This window comes from Cottoperca gobio, chromosome 23 (assembly GCF_900634415.1).
Source record: "Cottoperca gobio chromosome 23, fCotGob3.1, whole genome shotgun sequence".
NCBI lineage: Eukaryota > Metazoa > Chordata > Actinopteri > Perciformes > Bovichtidae > Cottoperca > Cottoperca gobio.
Window position 1 is genome coordinate 3,651,515 of NC_041377.1, and position 20,011 is coordinate 3,671,525.

The window sequence follows — 20,011 nt, forward strand, 5'->3', positions numbered from 1 at the left end:
AAGATAAACTTCCTGAAGCATATGAATTTTAATTGCTACAATTTCTTATTTGGCAACTGGAGAAGAGCCAAATTCAAGCTCCAAATGTTTTCTGTATCTCATTTTACACGCTGAAAAACAGGCTGCACGCATCAAAACTATTTCCTTATACATTATTGCCATCTAGTGGAATTTATGTTAACAGCACATTTACATTTCATAATTAAGTATTTTATATTGGCATGTTTACAGAAACCTACCAGCATGGGAGCTTTGTAAGACTAACATAAGGAGCGACCACAGGTATATACTGCACTAGCAAATAAACACATCTTGTCACATAAGTTCATATTCCTCATTGTTATTGTATAGAAAACAATTAAATAAAATCCAACTAGAAGAAAGCTCAAACAGCAAATTTGAGTTTAATTTAACTTGCTATAAAGGATTTGAGTTTTCATTCTGTGCATCAAAGTTTTGAGTTATCTTCACAAAACAAGAAAAACCCTGACAAAGCATCTGAACGACGAAATCTAAAAAATGCCCAATCTATGAACTTTTGTTTCAGATGAAAGTAGAAGTAGAAGACACAGAACCTAATCATCATGCTACTCAGATCAGTGAGATGAGTGTCTGATGTCCAGCTTTTGCGATATGAAAACTTGCAGACCCTTGTTTAACATCCATGATAATAGAGAACTTTATTTCATCCACAACAAGTTGACAATATTTACATCATTAACCAAACGTCAAGTCACATATAGAGTATATGAAGTGATTGCAATCATTGAGCTCAAAGGGAAATAATATGAACATAGAAATAGTCAGTGGAGAGATCTCAGCCTCAACATCCAGAGGTCCAAATTCCAAGTTGTATAAGTTTGTACATATGTGGATAAGTTATAAGGTACTTTGCTGAATTCACATCAAGTTTACAATATTTACACCATGCAATTGTAAATGTGTATGTATACAGTATATCTCCCACATCAACCAACGTTTTAAGAACTCTGTGGAACCGCAGAGAGAACCCCTAAACCCACCTGAAATTCCCGTTATGATGGAAAAACAAACTTGCATCGCCATTTTAACCATGTTTGTTTATTATAAGAACTCCTAATTTAATTTTCTGTCAAATGAAATATAAATCACTACTGAAATGTAGAATAAAGATATAAAGTAAGATGATAAACGCGTGTGTGCATGTTTCTACAAATCATGCTTCATTGAAAGGAAACCAAATGTTGCCTGGAAATGATTCTAAATAGTTCTGCTTTGGAAAATGGTCATGAGAAAACCACCAGTAAGGTCCAAAATAGAAGCAAGTTTGTCAATCACATAAGTTTGGTTGCTGAATTATTGCTTGGACTTTTCCTGTTGCATGTGGAACCCATTGTTCTCTCGACCCTAGTTCTGAAAAACAGTCAGTGGGAAGATAATTAACATCATAAAAGCAGCCAAAGAGGCTTGGAGCAATGTCTTTCACCCCAGGTCTACAAAGTCAGGGAATAAAGTACCATAAAATAAATAGTCCTAGCAGCATGATTGTTTGTATCTTTTGGAGGTTCAGTAGAAATGCACCACCTGGAATCCCCGTAAGCACCTGAAAGCCTGTGCATCCAACTTCCCCATATCGATTAAATTGTGTTCCAATTGCACTCGTACAAGCCCGCTGAGACTCAAACTTTTATTACCCCAGCAGAAAGCATCACGCGGCACTGATTGAATCTTGTTGTGAGTGAGTACTACTGAGTGCAGAGCCGCCGGAAGCTGTCTGGGTACCTGGCGCAAGGTGTTGTGGCACAGGTCTAACTGATGCAGGACGGGCAATGTCCTGAAGGCCCCTGGTGCCACTTTGAAGATTTTATTCCTCGCTAAACCCAGGTGTTCCAGGTTTTTCAAGGTTCTAAAAACCGCTTTCTTTATGGAAGATATGAGGTTTCCCTCCAAATTTAGGGTTTTAAGTGAGCGGGGAAGGTGTCGTGGCACTTGTTTTAGTTTGTTCCCCTCTAAGTTGAGGCTTTCCAAGTGAGTTGCATTAAGAAGGGAATCCCTGAGAAGACCCTTGTTTGTGAGTCTGTTTGAACTCATATCTAACACCACCAGCTCTGATATCCCATTGAAGGCTCCTCCACGGAACTGCTCAATGAGGTTCCCTTTGAGGTAGAGCTCCTTGATGGACAGTGGTAAGCCCAGAGGAACCAATGTTAACTGGTTGTGATCCATGTTCAGAGTGCGCAGCTTGCTCAAAGGAGAAAAAACTGCATTGGGAAGAGATTCAGATCCATTCCCTATGCTGTTGTAGCTGAGGCTCAAAACCAAGAGGCCGGGGCACCGGGCCCAGGCTGCCTCAGACATCACACTAAGCCGGTTGTTGTCCAAACGAAGCTCCTCGAGAGAAACAGGAAGATCAGTTGGCACGCTGTCAAGGACGTTATTATCCAGGTAGAGGCGTTTCAAAGCTGGAACCCCCTCAAAGGCCCTCTCTATGGCGCCATCTGTGAGCCGATTGTTGCTCAACACTAGGAACTCCAGAGTGACATACTCATTGAGCAGGTCCTGCTGGATGCTGTTGATGTGGTTATTCATGAGGAGGATGTAGCGGGCATTATAGGGAATACCATAAGGAACCTTGTCCACACCTTTGTCTGAGCACTGGACCACTCTGGAAAACAAATACACAATGAGACTATGCATGGACATTAATCTTCAAACCTTTCTAAAACCAATCCTTCCAATCACACACTAGTGAATATATATATTTTAAAATATTCAATTTGTAATTTTTACATTTCAGTTTTTTCTATGGAATAAACAAACCAGAGCCAGGTTGCTGGCTGTGGTGTCATATTTACAATTTTTTTCATTAATTGGTGAGTAGTTTAGTCTAAAAAATGTCAGAAAGTAGTGAACAATGCCAGATCTTAATGGTTCTCAATACAGAATTCAAAACATAGGAATTGCCTTCAAACAACTCTCAAAATGGCCGTTGGCTAATTCAGGAGCTAGCAGCTAACGATGACTACAGTGCAAACAACAGCAACAGTGCTGACAGAGCTATTAGTGTTAACCTGAGGGGGAACTGGAGGGTGGCCGTTAAGTTATCGCTACGCCATCGGTCAGGACGGTGTTATCAGCGGTTACTGCCTTATGAGCGCAGTGTGTGCGGCGGCCATTAGCTAGCCACACACATGACTCACATACACTAACATCCACGCATGGTCGGACTAGCTACATAAACAAAGTACAGAGAAACTCAGATTAAAACACACAGAGAGTGTGATTTCAATCTCTGCTCAGGTAGCCATTTCCGCACTTCATCTTTACGTAGCAAATAGTTGTTTGCCAAAATATTAATGATCTGAATATCGAATTAAGAACCTTTTAAGGTGACATCTTAAAGTTGCTAGTTTAGTTTGACTATCAGTCAAAAACCCATTGTCCATTCAAAACCACTGCCACATTGAAGAACATAGAAGCAGTGAATCTTTAGATTGACAAAGGCTGATGAAGTATTATTAAGTTTACCTTCCGTAGCAGGCACACTCAGGAGGACAGTAGTTATCCTTAAAGTAAGGAAAGTGCGTTGGCTTGATGACCTTCTTCTTCTCTGATGGCTTTTGGGTTTTATTGTCCTTTTTCCTTTTCTTTTCCTTGGAATTCGTAATTGTCTTATTTTTACTACTTCTGTTGATTTTCGTTGACCTCATTGAGGGAGTTTTCGCAGTTGTCAGCCGCGGTTTGGCTGAAAGTTTGGTCAGTTGTGGTTGAGGAGGAGATGCTTTATTTTGCTTCACTGTAAGTTTGGTGTCATTTTCCATCAGTTTACCTGTTTTGGGTTCGCTTGTGGTCTGATTCATGTTTGGATTAAATTCAACCCTGGGATTATTTTCATCTGATTTCTGTGTAGGATTTGGCTTTTTTAAATCTTTTGTTATAAACCTTTTTTCTTTGGGTTTTGGCGTTGCTGCTTGCACCTTGGAGATATATCCAGTCATATATTTTGGTTGAACCACAGTGGTTTTTATCTCCATCTGTACAGATTTAAACATCATATTTTTGACCATTACGTCCTCCAAATTTGGGCTAGCCTTTACTTCCAGTTCATTCTGCTTGAGATGATGTCCCGGCCTCTCAGAGGAGACCTCAGTGAGGAGATCTTGAAGCAGTAAAACGGACTTCACCTCGTCAGGCGGCACTGTTGAAACTGAGAGGTGATTGATTGTTGTGGGATTGTGAAGGGTGACAGACAAAGGGAAGAATCGAGGATTAACTTTGGTGTAAGCGGTGGGAGGGTGAGAGGAAAGTTGTGTGGGTGTAACCAGAAGTGATTGAGGGACATTATGATGATGAACAGGAGGAGGAGAAGCAGGAGGATTTGGAGACTGAGTGATAATTTCAATTGTGGCAGGAATCACTAATTCGTCCCCTAGTTGAGTAGAGGATGTGCTTAAAGGAGGTGAGACGTCGCTAACTACCATGGGATCTTTCTTTTCTCCATTTCCTCCTTTCTCTTCCACATTTTCTTGATTTACAGTCAACATTATTTCTCCTCTAGTCTCCTCGTGAAGATTAATCCCTGCAACCAGCCTGCTCTCTCTTTCCTCTTCCACTTTTTCTTGCTTTAGTTTATCCATTTGATCACTTTTCTGAAATGTCTCATCATTCTTTCCGTTCTCTTGTATTTGTGCATTCTGACTAATGACTCGTTCTGTAGTCCCCCATGATGTTGTGTTTCCCGTCAGGATTGCTTTTACTGTCTCCTTGTTTGACTCGGTTTTCTCTGATTCTGTGAGTCCATCTTCGCTCCTCTCCACTTCCTCATCTCGAGCTAAATCTTTCACCGTGTCAGCTACAGAGAATTTCTTTCTTTTTGTTTCTTCCCATAACATTGTAGAAAATGTCTCAGGAGCCATCCCCTTCGTCTCGTTTGTCTCTGGAGTCAATCCTTCATTCTTGTGGTTATCCTCTGTTTTCCTTCCCTCAGTGGATTCTACAGCCTTTTCTTCTTCCTCCTCCACTGATATTGAAACATCTCTCAGCTGCCCACTCCTCTCAGACTGGTCTCTGTCCAGCCCAGCTATCTGGGAGACTGTCAATCCTGCAACGCAGAGATCAACCACTTAGATATTACTTTGGTATCAATCACAAATTCTGCAAAAGATACCCTTTTATTTTCTTTGAAAACTTTTATTTTCTTAATACTTTAACCAAAATCAAATTGTAAGCAATTAGCATATTAGCATTACAACAGTTAGCTACCTTTTGAAAGGCTAATTAAATAATTAGCATGGAAGTGTTAATGACCGGTGCGTAGGACTGTGATAATCAGTAAGAGATTATATCTAAGTTGGATGCTTGAAATGTTAAGGAGGCCTAATGTTATACTTACTGGGTTGCAACACATATGAATATCCAGAAACTGTGAGGAACACAAGCAGCAGTGTGAGAACTTCCATTGTGTCTGTCAAAGGGATGAAAAAAAGAAATGCATTTTTAAAGTTATATATTTCTTTCAATCTTGCAGTACTGTTTTACAGCTGGAAAAAAACATACTTAACATAACTTAATCAGCTTGATACTTCCTGAATTGATTGTAAACATGATTTTGAAATGAAATGATAACAGAAAATGATGCATTACTGACGTAAAACAGGGTCACACGGTGTTGACAGTACTATGTTCGCAGCAGACAAACCCCAAATAAGTCTATTTAAACTTCTGTTGTTGACCTTTATATTAGTTTGTTCATAATTAGACATCTCGGAGGTCCTATTGACGACAAACACAAGTAATGTCAAACATATGTCTTTTCTGTGAATGACTTTGAAAGGAGTGTATATATTTGTTCAGAGACATAATCTAAATAAAATATAAAACTTGAAATATGTCCCTATTTGATGTAATGACATTTCTGTCATTTTGTCACCATCAAATGTCCAAGCTGAGTTTTAGTCAAAGGGAAATGTTACCACTTCAATACTAACTTACATTTTGTAAATAAATCTTCCAATTATTATCTTTAAATATACAGCAGTGGGTTGTGTAGGAAGTAAATCCAAATCCAACACAAAGATGGGCTAAAATACATTGAAATACAGCCCAACATTAAAAAAAGAGAAGTTTCAGATAATACATTGTTCAGCTTGATTTATGAGCATTGCTTACCTGACGTGTATGCAGCTTCTTTATATGTCAAAGCTGAGTTCCTGCATTTATCCAGTTAACCCTGCACCTTCCTCTCTGTACGGACTGACAGAGTCCAGTAGAAACTGCTGCAACCTTTGAACCGCACACAGATGACTTTAATGATAGTGGCCCTCTCAGTGTGGAGAGTTTTCACACACATACTCTGGCTGAGCCGCAGGTAATGACTCCTGCGTAATCTGGAAAAGGATTCTCACACCTACCCTCAACGTCAGAGGAATCCGAAGGATCAATAGCGGGAACGAGGGGCAACTTTAGGGAAAGAGAGGTCAGAGGTGACGGTTGTTTTTTACAGTGGCCACTGTTTGCTCCGCTGCGGGGAGACATTAACATCCCAGTGGTTATATGAAGGTGAGAAGTAGCTTCTGGAAACTGCTTGGCCTTTAACCCATATGCTAATAATCTTCTGTACGTCAGGAAGTCTGGGGACTGCTGATGCTCATGAGTGACTTTATAAAAAACATCTTACGGTTTGGAATGATGAAGAACGATAGCTCTTTCTTACTTGGTCACATATTTGAAGGTTTTCAGGTGTGGTTAGAAACTATTATTTAGGTTACGATCATTTTTGCATTTAAAAATTAACTTAAAGACCTGTTTTGAATTCAAGTAACCCATTATCAAAATGGTCGCAGATTGATTTTCTGACAATCGATTATTTCAGCTCTAGTTCTGGTCTAGTACTGTCCGCCAATCATTTATCATTCAGTACTTAAATCAGTTTTCTCTTCGGTTTATTACACTAATCAGATTTACTATCCATGCTACCTTCCAAATGCATTGACTTTAAAAAGATATAAGAAAGTACTGATTATTATCTATATTTTATTTATTTATATATATTTATTTTTGCAACCCGCTGGGTCTCATGATATCAGGTTCTTGTCTGTGTTCTTTTACGTTTCCGTCACGTCGTGCATCATGTCAGCTCATACACAAGGCCGAGAATCTCTTTTGGTTTATCCCAAGGTCTAATTCTTACATTTTGAGTGGCGATGTGTATTTGTATCAAAAATATAGATATCGCAAGGGCTTGCATACAAACAACCAAGACAAACGGATAACTTACATACACAGAGATTAGAAAAAGATGAATTGATACAGTCCTCGTCATTGAGGCGACTAACAGGACTTTGATCCAAGAAGCAGGTTTACCTAAACAAATACAAATGTGCTAAATGTTCACATCTAGTGTACAAAACAGGAACTGTGAAAATACCGTTAAAGACCACAAAGAGGCAGCATATACCAACATACCCACATGAGTTGCCTTGAGAGAGCCATGTATTGTGTAAGGTTGCATGGGAAAATACAGCAAATTAATGTTTTTACTGTCTGTGTGCTCAAATCGATTCTGTTCTTCTGGACCATAAAAAAGAAAAATCACATGCATATGAAAAGAGACTGGCAGGAAAAGGATACAGATTCAGATAAAAGCCCCCAAGAAGATGTCTCTTAACACCTTGAGCTGAGGCATCTCATTTCCTGTCGAAGGTGACGTAATGTAAAGGAAAGAGGGTGTGAAAAGAGAGAAACAGTTTCTTATTAGACCTGCACCTGTTTTAGTGTCAGTGCCTGTCAGTGCATGCAGGCAAACTGTACTGTGTGTTCATTTTGAGGGATTTAAATTGGCCATTTTCTATCAGTTTACCACAAAATAATGACATACATCTCGAAATTGAAATTGTGAGAGAACATTGATCCCCCCCCCCCCCATCAACTACTTTCAGTAAAACAGCCACTCTCAGCCTTTGATACTTTATCTACGGCTACACAGACAAAGCTCATGATATAAAATCTGTCTGTCTGAACATTTGCCTTGTAGCTAAATCACTTCTACAGCTGAATGATTGTTCCCCTTGCATCCAGAATCCCTGACAGCTGCCCAGCAGCCTCACCAGTTGCCCATACCCCCAAATGTTTTGTAATTATTTGGCAAGCACCAAAATCACTTTAAATGTTCAAGGAATAAGGTCACAGATTTGAATCAGTATAGGATCTCCAGTGGTATTTTCAGATGTAGTTAAAAGTCAGGATTTGGGTTATGATCATTTATGCCCTAAAAGTAAATTTCTGTGTTTCTAAGTTCTGTTTTTTTGGTGGCTTGGACATAAGAAAATAACCAAACCTCTCCCCTGGCCTCACAAATGACAAATGACCTCAGTGGTGAGGACAAAACTTAGAGTGAGGTATGTGTTATGAGTTTGTCACCCAAAAACGGAGGTCAGGGCAGATAAGTGTGAAATTCGCATGTGGTTTTTGCCCTAATGTATGTGTGTGTGTGTGTGTGTGTGTGTGTGTGTGTGTGTGTGTGTGTGTGTGTCTGGCGAGTAAGAATGAGTCATTGTGAGTACAGGTTTGGGATTGTATTTTTTTTTTTAGCAGTGCACTGCAGAGCCTCTGGTGTGTATCAATGTAGGTTATGGTAATTGGACATATAATTGATGACAACATTAACACCGCTTGCCCTGGGCTTTTTTTTTTAAGAACACAAGATCTAATTTATAGTAAACACACCAAACATCAATATCATGTGAATAGAGGGGGACATAAACCCAGGAGGGAAGGAGAAGATGGAGTAAAATAAGGTAGTGGGAAATACAGGCAGTAGAAGGAGACGGCTTGAGTGACAACACGGCTGTGTAAAAATAAACCCTCCCCCAAACTATCCAATCTGCTTGGAGCCTGACTGCTGGCAGTATAGCGGCGACGGGGGGTTAACAAGGGCAAAGGTCGCAGACTGTGATCAATTTGTTGGCCAAGAGCGTCAGACCCACATTTATGTGCGGTGCGTGACTCACTGGACAAACAGCGCACAATGGAAGCGGACTTTCATCCTTCTGCTATCCTCGGAGCATACTCCTGCCGTCCATGTGCTTCTCAGCTGAACCTCCCCTGTAATATCCTTAATAGTGTCATTTTACATATAAATATTTCTGCTATCAGGCATGTGAGGATAAAGTAAACATTAACAAACACTGACTGTTCCGGTTCAGAGGTCTTTGGCAGCAGGAGACTTGATACTCTCCAGGACGGTTAATATTCTTCAATGATAGATTGGATGTTAATAAACATCCAAAATTATCTTTGGAAAATGCCAGACTATGCTCAGTTGACCGCACTGGAGTGTCCTAATGTCAAGATGTACTAAAGTGAAAAGAAAAGAGGAATGTAAGTTTGTCTGAGAATAAGAGAGAGATACTTTTGTACCGTTCTTCCTCAGACCTTCCACATATTTTCTCCAGAGAAGGTGGGAGTGATCATGAGCGGAGGCCCGACAACACTGTTGTCTTAACCCTGCCTGGAATAGCTCCACCAAATTAAATCTGTGTTTTTGTTTTAGTACGGAGTGTGTCAGTAAATTCAACATGTCTATGAGCTTTAGATAGAAGAGGGAGGAGGGCTGGAAGAGGAGGAGAAATCGGAAATTTCCAGCTCCTTTTGCACTCATGATGAAGCTTATCTAACCTGCGGGTCAGTAAACTCCTCATAAATGGCTGGTCCAGGTTCGGAACAGGCTGCTCAAATCAAGGTCAGGTCAGGAAATGCTTGCTAGACAGGGACACTGCTAGATAAAGTAGTCAATTAGAAAAGTGAACTCAGTAGAGTTCAGTTCTCCTCCAGGTTTGTCTCCCTCTCCCCTTCCAAAGTGACAGACAGACAGAAACACACACTCAACAAATGCCTGATCTCCTCGCCTCCTTACGCCCAGCACAGATAATAAATTGTGGAAACTTTATTCAAATCTGAAAAACAGATATCTTCTCTCAGTTCTTTTATTTTATTTGTTGGTTCAAGAAGACTCTACAATGGAGCCCTCTTTGAAGAATACACCTCAGGAGGCATATTGATCACTCACATATAAAAGCCTCTGCAAACATCCTCACAATTGACGTTTCCCATGGAGAAGACAAGTCACCCATAAGGTGTTTCTTTTTTGTAAAAGCAACAATTATAGGAAGCTTTGACATTTGGTCCCCAAAGCAAGAGCAGAACTGAAGCGCCGCAGAGGAGCGACTCCTTTTGTCCTTTTAGATTACTCCATTGTTTGTCCAGAGTGACTCATATGTTGCTCAAATCCCCATTTAGAGCACAATAATGATATCGCTCAATGTGTGTGTGTGTGTGTGTGTGTCTGTCTGTGTGTGTGTGTGTGCCAATTATTGATGCTATCAGACAAAAAAAGCACACCATATGCTACGATGACGCACGTGTCAGCCCAGTATATCCCATTCGATCGAACACCGTTAATCTCACTTGTCTTTATTCTCCACACCAGCATGGATGCATCTGCGAACGCAACAAGTGTGGAAAATGTGGGTGGAAAAATGCACAGGATGTATAAAGGGGTTGTATTGTGTTAGCGGGACACCGGGACAGATGGACAATGTTTTGCTGGGTGATGTGGGTCATTTGTTCTGGTTAATAATTCTCAAGTGCTATTAAGCAATCTGTCACACTGCGAAACTAGGATGTGTGGTGACGGACAAGGTCAGATTTAGAGATTTCTTACTTGTGATTTCCTCTTTCAGTACAGCGGGACAAAACCCTTTTTAGCAATGCTGTTCTCTAAAACTACAATACAATACAACAGCCAATGCTTTACTGATATGTTGTCATGATTAGCTGCTCTAATTAAAAGTCGATTAAACTACTATTTGCAAGGTGAAATGTGTCACTTGTGATAAGTTACTTTAATAACTAATAATAACTTAATTAATTAATTAATAACTTTACTGATTTGGTTCATTGTTACTGCTCTCATCTTTATTTTCAAACTGTTTCCTGCAAAGAAAAAGGACACACTATATGCAACCAACACAGCAACAAACACCAAACTGACAAAGATCCGGGTGTTTCCCTCAAGGATTGGTGGAGATCAAAACAAAGCTTAAATGAGCGTGAATACTGGGCTTACATTCGCCAGGTGACTAGAAACAAAACTCCACAAGAATACTAATATTAGCTTGTATCTGCTGGATGTGTAAACACGCAACTGCAAGCTAACACATTCACCATATCAACATAAAAGGTGAAAATATAACAGTGTTTACACAACAGCATGGTTTCATGCAATTTTGAAGTCGACGAACAAATATACATAATGTGAGCCAAACAATGACCTGTATACAAAATCTAAAAGAAAAATATCTGTTTCTCTATTTAATTAATTGTTAACTTGTTTTGTTGGCTTTGTCTCTATCTTTGTATAAAAAAGTGAGAAAAGCAGAATAAAATTGAAAATGCCAATGATACTTTTTGTCCCTTTGCCTAATTTATATACAACTCATAAAATCTGGAAAGACAAAGAACACACCATGAATACAAATGATGAGAAAACAGAAAGATAATTGCAAATGTGGTTTCTTTTGGTGTTTCAAAAACAGAAAAACTAGTGCAGATGACTTTTTTGTGTAACCATAAAATCCAAATCCGCCTACATTATGTGTCTTTGTGTGTGTGTGTGTGTGTGTGTGTGTGTGTGTGTGTGTGTGTGTGTGTGTGTGTGTGTGTGTGTGTGCATGGTGAGGGGCCCTTGTTATTATGTCCTGCTGCTTTTCAATGGAACAGCTGTGCAAGCCTCCAGCCACATCCAAACAAGGCACAGGCTGCCTGGCAACTGCCCTCCCATTGGCCAACTTTCCACCTCCTCTGACCAATAGCACGGGGCCATGCGAAGAGGAAGTGAATGGGGGAGAAAAAACACAACAAAGAGAGAGAAAAGGGTTGTGGGAAAGTTTGCTGTGAAAAACATGCAAGGAGTTAGGGAGAGAGATTTCAGCTCATGTTTCCAACAGGGAGTGATAAGATCGAGAGAGCAAACTGAGAGCATAGAGACTAATCATACTTGGAAGGGAACACTTTTTTAAAAGCATTAACCTCTTTCCAGACAGATTTGTATGTAAAGCTTTTAATGTTTCTCAAATCCTGTCTTTAGAAAATTCCAACAAGTTGCCCTATTAGCTTTGACCTTTTTTATATACAATGAAGCAATTCTGAAAGGGAACAAATCTACATGGTCATTTCTTCCACTTTATATTAAATCCACAGCTATTTCTGATTTCTATTTCTGATCACAACGTTTTTAACTTGCATGGAACTTTTTTTAAATCACAGTCTTGACAATAAACACAAAAGAGTCCAATTAGAAACACGAGACATAAAAAGAAGTGACACAAAGACATAACCCCTGGAGCGTTTAAAAAAACAAGACCCACACGGACACATTTCAAATCAAATCAAATCAAATGTATTTATATAGCCCAATATCACAAATTTGCCTCAGTGTGCTTTACAGACTGTACAGGTGTCCTCAGACCCTCGCATCGCACAAGGAAAAACTTGCTAAAAGAAACCCCATAATTAAAGGGGGAAAAATGGAAGCAACTGAGGGGGGATCCCTCTCCCAGGACGGACAGACGTGCAATAGATGTCAGTGTGTACAGGATAAACAACATAGTACAAATACAACATTTGACAGAAAATGATGTTGTGTTGAAAAAGAGAAAGTTTGGATGAATCCAGGAAAATGTCAATAAGGCTTCCCGGTGTCCAGCAGGATCAGGGCAGCAGGCGCAGCCACGATTCCTGATCCTGACGTAAACTTTATCAGTGGCAACCTGCCACATGAGACACAGAAACTCCGGGGATGATACCCCGGATGGTGAGTTAGTAACATACATTTATATAATGCATACAGATAGAGAGGGAGAAGAAGAGAGGGAGGGGAGGAGAGAGGAAGAGAAGGAAGAGAGCAGGGAGGTGTCCCCCGGCAGTCTAAGCCTATAGCAGCATAACTAGGGGCTGATCCAGGGTAAGCCTGAGCCAGCCCTAACTATAAGCTTTATCAAAAAGGAAAGTCTTTAGCCTGCTCTTAAATGTGGAGAGTGTGTCTGCCTCCCGAACACAAACTGGAAGCTGGTTCCACTGGAGAGGAGCTTCGATAGCTGAAGGCTCTGGCTCCCATTGTACTCTTAGAGACTCTAGGAACTACAAGTAACCCTGCAGTCTGGGAGCTGCAATGCTCTAGTTGGTTTATAAGGTACTATGAGATCCTTAAGATATGCTGGAGCCTGACCATTAATTGATTTGTAAGTCAGGAGAAGGATTTTGAATTCTATTCTGTATTTTACCGGGAGCCAGTGCAGAGCAGCTAATACAGGAGTAATATGATCCCGTTTCCTTGTTCTTGTCAATACACGTGCCGCTGCATTTTGGATCAACTGAAGAGTCTTAAGCACCTTTTTGGGACAACCTGATAACAATGAGTTGCAGTAATCCAGCCTTGAAGTAACAAATGCATGGACTAGCTTTTCTGCATCATTTTGAGACAGGATGTGTCTTATTTTTGCAATGTTACGTAGATGAAAGAAGGCAGTCCTTGAGATTTGTTTTATGTGGGAGTTAAAAGACAGATCTTGATCAAAGATGACGGCAAGATTCCTTACAGTGGTGCTGGAGGCCAAATGAATGCCATCCAGAGCTTCTATGTTATTAGAAAATGCGTTTTGGAGGCGTTTAGGGCCAAGTATAATAACTTCAGTTTTGTCTGTGTTTAACATCAAAAAGTTGCTAGACAGCCAAGTTTTTATGTCCTTAAGGCATGCTTGAAGTTTAGCCAATTGATTGGTTTCGTCTGGTTTAATTGATAGATATAATTGAGTCCAAGTCCTTTGTCTGATGCCAATAGAAGGTCATTGGTAACTTTCACCAGTGCCGTCTCTGTGCTATGATGAACTCTAAATCCAGATAGAAAAACCTCAAAAAAACTATTATTATGTAAAAAATCACACAACTGTTTTGCGACTGCTTTCTCAAGGATCTTAGCGAGAAAGGGAAGGTTAGATATCGGCCTATAGTTGGCTAAAACCTCTGGATCAAGACCAGGCTTTTTAAGAAGTGGTTTTATTACAGCTACTTTAAAGGATTGTGGTACGTAGCCAGATAATAGACAGGTTGATCATATTTAATAACGAAGTGTTAATTAAGGGTAAAACTTCTTTAAACAGTTTAGTAGGAATCGGGTCTAAAAGACAGGTTGATGGCTTAGACGATGAGATTGTTGAAGTTAGTTGGTTAAGGTTGATTGGAGTAAAACAGTCTAGATATATTTCAGGAGTTACAGATGTTTTTGAAATTCCGGAGGTTGAAGTTAAGTCTTTACCAATTGAGGTCAGGAGGAGATTAATTTTGTCTCTAATAATTATAATTGTATTGTTAAAGAAGCTCATGAAGTCGTCACTACTGAGAGATATAGGAACAGAAGGCTCTGTAGAGCTGTGGCTCTCTGTCAGCTACAGTGCTGAAAAGAAACCTGGGGTTGTTCTTATTTTCTTCTATTAAGGAAGAGTAATAAGCTGCTCTGGCATTACAGAGAGCCTTCTTATATGTTTTAAGATGATCTAACGAGATTCTTCCAATTTAGTGGAACTCCATTTACTTTCAAGATTTCTCGACATTTCTTCGGATCCTTCGAGCCACATCGACTAGAAGCGACAAGAAGGTGGTGACTTTGTTTGGCAGGCTGAGACATGCCACCGCAAAAGCTGCGTTTCCAGGGCTTTGAGTGAGCTTACTGGAGGATTTGAATCACATCTCTTGGGCATAATAGATGTTTGTTTTACAGTAGCTGTGACGCATGCGGTTGCTAGATGTGAGGTCGGCAGATGAGACAAAGAAAATAGGTTGGGGCGACTGTTGAGGGTGATCAACAAGAGTGTGTGTGTGTGTGTGTGTGTGTGTGTGTGTGTGTGTGTGTGTGGGTGTGTGTGCGCAGACAAAACCTTAAGTTTCTCACCTTTATGTATCTTCTGTGTGTGTGCAGTATACGGCGTGCATGTGCATGTGTATATGGTGTGTTCTTCAGACAGGTGGGTGGGCTCCATGCTCACACACTTCCTGTAATTACCAATCAAAGAGGTGTACAGATCTTTGTGAAAGCGTTGGACACGACACACAGCTTTTCTCTCCCCTGGAGGCCACACTTCCTACAGATCTCAATTGCAGCTTCTCTCGGAAAAAACAACAACAAACCTGCGTCGAGAGTCCTTCAGAAGGGAGCGAGGAGGCCTGTGTGATGTGGTAACAAAGAAGCCTATAAACTACTATGAGTCTGCCTAAACATGTGCAAACACTCTCATCATTGCAGGTAGACGCAAACACGCAAAACCAACCCCCACACATGCACATAAATAACAGGGTCAGCATGGACCATCATTTGTCACAGTGTAACATGTACAGATGCGATGATATGCTGACATGGCAAAGTGGTGGGCAATTCTGAGTCAGTGTATATGATATCCACCAGCAGCACGGCAGCATGAGGATACAGCTGACACAGTTCACACAGCTCATAGTACACACTGTACTTAACTATCTGCCACAGAGATTATTGAAGAGTTCTACATTTGCTAGCAACAACATATTCGTATGGTATTATTATTAAACAATGATTGATTCATTGCCAAAACTGCCAAACTGTTACTGCTTCCAATGTGAGAATGTGTTTTTTGCCAATTTATTTCATTGTTAATTGAACCTCTTTGGGGATTTGGGACGACAACATATGAATATGTCAACAAACAAAGAAAATCAACATTAGATTCATGACTCTTTCATTGTACTAATCCTTGAATTTTCATAGCATATGCAAGATGCAAGTATATTCTGTTATTATCTAAGACATAATCTTAAAATGATAGTATTATTGTTCTGTAATGGAGTGGATGTTTAGGGTAACCCATTCTTCTTCGGCGTACATGATCCCTGTTCAGATCACAGAAAGTTCTGGGAATTGTAAGCATTGTCACCTGTGCAAGGTAGACATGTCCTGACATGCAAAAAGATTAATAAACTAAAGCATTCCCTTTCACACACAGGGATGGCAGTTTTATTAGGCAGTTTGCCTCTGGCAAGTCATTTTCACATTGAAGTAAAGAAAAATGTACCCCACTTGTCAGCGTATGATTGCAGACTAATGAAACCTCAGGCCTGCGGGGCTACAGCTGAAAGAATCCTTCAATTCCTTTCCTGCTTATAATAAATGAAGTAGATTTTAAAGTAGTGTGGGCTTTTCAGCACAGGGGCAATTATAATTTCATTTAGACTTACCTTCTTTAGTGATTAACTATTGTTTCGGTCTTAAAACAAATCTGGTATGACATTTACATTTAGTAATTTATGCAAACTTCTTGCATCAAGTTAGCAAAGTGTTTTGTGGTCATGCCCTCCCACAAGGACACACTCCAACAGTTGTCATCCATCTTGATGAGCTGTCTTTCTTTTAAATGGCAGCTACTGTAGCCTGAGGCTCCAACTGGCCCTAACTGTAAAGTCCCCACAGCTGTTGAAGAGAGAGCACTGGCAAGCCACTATAAAAACTATTAATGCAGGTGTTCAGCGGGGACGTTTGTCTGCTTTATGGCTAGTGTTGCTGTGCGTTCCTGCTTCTTTCTGCGAGTGCTTATGTTCAGATGATGTTCCTGGGCTTCTGTAAACCCTAAAATGCATTGTTTTCACAAAGGCATGAACTCAAAAAGCACAGACATTGCCTTTTTTATTTTTCTAATTTAAAGGGTCTGTTCACTTAAAGTAATCCGCAGAGCTTGCTCCAAAGCTTTATCAACATGGGTCATTTCCTTAGTAGGTAGCATAGCGCCAATGAAAACCGCTCACAATGAGGTCAGTGGATTATCCAAAGTAACCTCGACATATTTCTGGAAAGATTTGTTGCACTAGCTAAATGTTGTAACAACTCGCTCACTTCTGTTCAGTGCTGCATGTTCGCACTATCAGACACTTAAAGCCCTTCCCTAAGCGTTATCAGTAAAGTATTTTTGCTTAACTTCAATTCTTTTACTTGGCAATATCGGTAACTCAAACAGTTTTGCAATCAGTAACCTAAATGCTATCTCTGATTTAATGTGCCATCAGTGACTATCAAATAGTTTGAAATTGTGTAACCAAAATGTAACAACAGTTTAACCCTACCAGAAGGATAATCCAGCAGTGGTTACCAAAGAGTGGGTGTGTAGTGTACACACATTTTAACAGATATGAATGTTCTGATCTATGTGCGATCTAACACTAAACCTTATGAGATTGTTCTATACTAATGTGGGTTTGCGAAACAGTTTGTTTGTACCAGAATAAATAAGCAGTTGTCATCGTTTTAGAGGTATTAATTTTTCTTTCAGACAGTGGTCTGTAATCTCAGGGCCTCATTGTGTAATACACAAAAAAATGGGAGGGGAGTTTACCCAAGCTGACCAATCGCAGTTCAAATCAATGATGACCCCGGCTCTATCCGAGGCTACATGTGTGAGAAAACGGCTTCAATCTGATCCCACTGTGCTGCCCAGACAATCCCAGCATAATCCATGGAGTCCACTCCTGGATTACCATGTCTGCTCCACCCATCTCCGCATTATGGAAATTAGACGGGATTATGTGAAGCCCCACACACACACACACACACACACACACACAACACACAAGAGCACAGATATAAAACATGAGCAAAAGTGGAGTCGATTTTTAGAAAATAATCTCCACGCAACAACAAACAAAGCACCAAGGAAGATTTCGTTTTATCTGGCAGGAGTGGGAACAACAGCGAAACTCTCCAACGTAGATCTGTTTTGTTTGGTGCACGGGAACCTGTTGCCATAGTGACCGTGCTACCTATGTCTTGGTGTATTACGCAGTGAACTCAATCTCCAGCAGATGGTCTCAATTCAGAACAAGGTGTTTGTGTTTTTGAATAATTAGAGACAAGTATGTGAATGAGGGAATAAAGGAAGAAGATCTTTTGAATGTGTGTTATTCATCTGCACATGAAGACAAGTGTGTGTGTGAATGGTTTCTGTGCATGTTTGTTTGTAGTGGTTTCAGCACGTGTGGTGATGTTTCTGAATGGGCTGCCCCAGCTACGAGTAGGTCTCTTGTTCGATCCAAGGAGTTGTTTCTCTGCAAAAAGGCATTTTGGCTTTCAAAATGGCTGCCTAGAAGGAAGTCCGCTTTACTGAGCTCGGATAGTTTCTGCCATTTTACATGCAAATAAATATGTTTGTGTTCCTGACATAGTAATATGAATACTGCTGAGAACATTTGAGTTGTTCGGACGTTGTATCGTCAAAACAATACCAAGAAAACTGACCTTCCATCAGGTGCCGAGGGGCTAGCAGCTGCCAGAGAGCACGCTGCAGTACATCCTGTCCTTTATCCATCATCTGGAAAACATATAGAAGGTCATCAATGAAAATCTGAGTCTGTTTTCAAAGCCTCTTCATGCTAATGGTGAGCTGACAAACTTCAAACAGACTGGCAGCCTTCGACCAAGCTTACCTGCGGATTCAACTGCTCAAAAAGGAGACGCAAAGCATGGCGGAGTGTATTGGCCACCTTGGAAATAGAGGCAGCGGGGAGGATATCTGACCAGCAGTTTGTTTTATAGCCGCTAACGGACATCGCAATCTAAGAAACCCATCACACAGCACCGACAAACATGCTTTAGTATATGAGGGGTCGGAAAGCATCTCCTTTAACAGCCTTAAATATAAAATTGCGCACTCATTCAGCCACACAAAAGTGCACCTCACATTCCAAGACATAAAACCATCCTTTCCTTCTCCACTTTTCTTACTAGTGCTTCTCCTTGCGTTTTCCAGCTGTTTGTGTTCTTCCTTGCCATTATCTTTCCGCACAGCCCTCTGTAGAAGTGGATGATGAGAGGTTTAGTGTAAAATGATCCCGACTTAAACAGTGATTTACATCCCTGGCTGCTCAGAAGCTGGATTTCCCCCCCCCCCCCCTTCAGTCTGCAGGCTCCTGCAAACCTCTGCACATATTAGACATTAAAGGGGAATGTAATTTTCTATAATTAGGCAGTGAAATAGCATAACAGAAATAATGAGTGTGTGGAAATGTGAATTTTATGCATACATATGAACTGTAGCAGGATGAGTGGTCACTTTGACGGGAGCTAATGCTGATCCTAATGAAAATAAATCTAGTACATGTTTTTCTTGAGAAAGGTTGCATATTTGTGTCTGTGCGTGTACACTTCTCGATGCTTAGGCGGTGAGTGCCAACCTTCTGATCCTCAGAGAAAGAGGCCTTGTTTACCAGAGAGGTTTAGAGCAAACATCAGCCAATTACTGTCAGAGTTAAAACTCTGCTGTGCGAGAAGTCGGTGAGATTTGTGAAATTGGCTGTGATCAAGACTCATACACGAATGCTTCTTCAAAGAGGCCGGAGGTTTAAAGTGTTGTGTTGGACTTATGAAGCAGAGTTAACAAACACTGTTGGGAACATGTACATTGCCTTCAGTCACTCAGAGTTATTCTTCAAGCTGTAGTATGCTTTGCTATTCCTGGTGAAAGTTTCTATGGTTTCGTGGTATTATACTGCTTACAGAAATAAGGCATCACAAAGTTGAAAGACAGTGGTCTTTTAGTTGAGCCCTGTATGATCCTGACATGATATTGGATACGATCTCTGCAACAATGGCAAACAGAGCTGCGAGAGTATGTTCTTGATGTATACATAAACTATTCAGCAAGTAACACATATAGTTTATTCCTCTGCTTACTGGAATTATAAAGCAATAACCTGTTAGATGTGCACAATCTCAGTGTCAGGAGAGTCAACATGGATAACAAAGTTTTAGCAAAACGTTAACAGGCAGCTGAACAAATGTGAGATTGTGAGCATGACAGTACCAGCGATGATATTCCGATGTATTTTGTTTTTAGTGTAGTGTTTTTATTATATTTCTCCCAAATGGCCTCCCACGCACTCAAAACCAAAAATTCATTTGGTCACA

General features: G+C 40.4%; 1 protein-coding gene across 1 annotated transcript; it reads right to left on the reverse strand.

The window, feature by feature from the left end:
* Positions 1-1,386: 1,386 nt before the first annotated feature.
* On the reverse strand, positions 1,387-3,689 carry LOC115028620 (decorin). The gene is made up of 3 exons (XM_029462503.1): positions 3,508-3,689; positions 1,762-2,644; positions 1,387-1,392 (listed from the first exon to the last, which is right to left on the reverse strand). Exons 1-3 carry the CDS (start codon positions 3,687-3,689, stop codon positions 1,387-1,389), a joined length of 1,071 nt encoding a protein of 356 aa, XP_029318363.1.
* Between the last annotated feature and the right edge of the window lie 16,322 nt (positions 3,690-20,011).

What these genes read in the sequence shown, in the direction of transcription:
- LOC115028620 (XM_029462503.1), bottom strand. Translation starts at nt 3,689, where the DNA reads ATGAGGTCAACGAAAATCAACAGAAGTAGTAAAAATAAGACAATTACG. An exon ending in GAGTGTGCCTGCTACGGAAG is followed by an intron (nt 2,645 to 3,507) that starts GTAAACTTAATA and finishes TTTGTTTTCCAG; the next exon opens with AGTGGTCCAGTGCTCAGACA.